Raw genomic sequence first — 1,288 nt, forward strand, 5'->3', positions numbered from 1 at the left:
TTCTGATATTAGAGCATGTGTTTGTTGTTTGTTTTTCTTGCTTAAATCTCGGCTTATGTATTTGATTTGTATTTGTATTTCCTGTTTTAGTCTTTCCTGTTTGATTTGTATTTCTTGTTTCAAACTAAATCAATATAAGTCTATTTTAATTTCTAGTAACTCGGCTATTGTATTAACTAACTTAATCAGATTGTTAGTTCTTTAAAACAATTGTTGTACTAAGTCTAATCTGCTTCTTCTTGTTTATCTTCAGGTTACGTAAGAAATGAGCCAGGACTATAGCTATTCTCAGCCTTCTTCATCTGATCTGGCTGATAAGTACTCAGAGGACACTGCGGATAGAGAGCTAGAGGCTTTGATTTGTATGGATGAAGCAGAGTCGAGGCAATACCCACCTCAACCTGAGGTGGTGCATGGATTCCCGAAGGAATGCTACTGTGGTGCGCAGCCTATTCTATCCAACTGCTACAACAGAAGGTATGTGATGAAGTATAAGTTTAAATAAAGTATAAGTTTAAGTTTCGTATACATGCTAACTCTTTATTTATTGAAGTATAATTTTATTGAAGTATAAGTTTCGTATACATGCTAACTCTTTATTTATTGAAGTATAATTTGGAGAATGTAGTTAATGAGATACGTAAGGAAAATAAGTTAAGAAATTTAACTGATTTGCTGGTTGTTGGTGTAATCATCCTTTTCGCATGTATTTTGTTCATGTTGGTGTAATGATTTACACGGGTACTTGTTGTTTTCTTATCATGTATGTTGTTTTGTTTTGGTCTCTCACGGGTATTTGTTGTTTTTTTGACTATGTACGTTGTTTTGTTTTGCTATCCCACGGGTACATTGTCTTGTTTTGTTGAGGCTCACGGGTACATTGTCTTGTTTTGTTGAGGCTCACGGGTTACAAAATAATGGAACTCCACTATATATATGATAACTCTTCACTCACACCAAACAAGACCAAAACAACAAAAAATTCTCAAGAAACACCATCAAAGTAACAAAATACTCTCACCAAACAAGATTAAAGCAACAACACTTTCTCTTCTTTTATCTTCCTTTCTCTTCTTCTCTCTTTAATACAAGTTCATTTCTTCATTTCTTTTCCTTTCTCTTGAAATGGGATCATCTTCAAACCATTATCACTACCAAGCCGATGATAATCATTATCACTACCAAGCCGATGATAATGATCATTTTGAGGGCTATTTAGAAAACATTTATGATGTCTCCCATATTATTCCGGAACCAAACCAGCCAAACGATAGGATTTTTATCGAGC

General features: G+C 34.1%; 1 protein-coding gene across 1 annotated transcript in view; it reads left to right on the top strand.

The window, feature by feature from the left end:
• Positions 1 to 265: 265 nt before the first annotated feature.
• The window catches only part of LOC104774022, a gene marked incomplete at its 3' end in the record, with an annotated part of 6,335 nt that continues 5,312 nt past the window's right edge, over positions 266 to 1,288 (top strand). Inside the window, exon 1 of the mRNA XM_010498689.1 lies at positions 266 to 477. Coding sequence (XP_010496991.1) covers positions 266 to 477 — 212 coding nt within the window. The remainder of the gene's footprint in view (positions 478 to 1,288) is intronic.

The sequence above is a fragment of the Camelina sativa genome, unplaced genomic scaffold (genome assembly GCF_000633955.1).
Source record: "Camelina sativa cultivar DH55 unplaced genomic scaffold, Cs unpScaffold01040, whole genome shotgun sequence".
Taxonomy (NCBI): domain Eukaryota; kingdom Viridiplantae; phylum Streptophyta; class Magnoliopsida; order Brassicales; family Brassicaceae; genus Camelina; species Camelina sativa.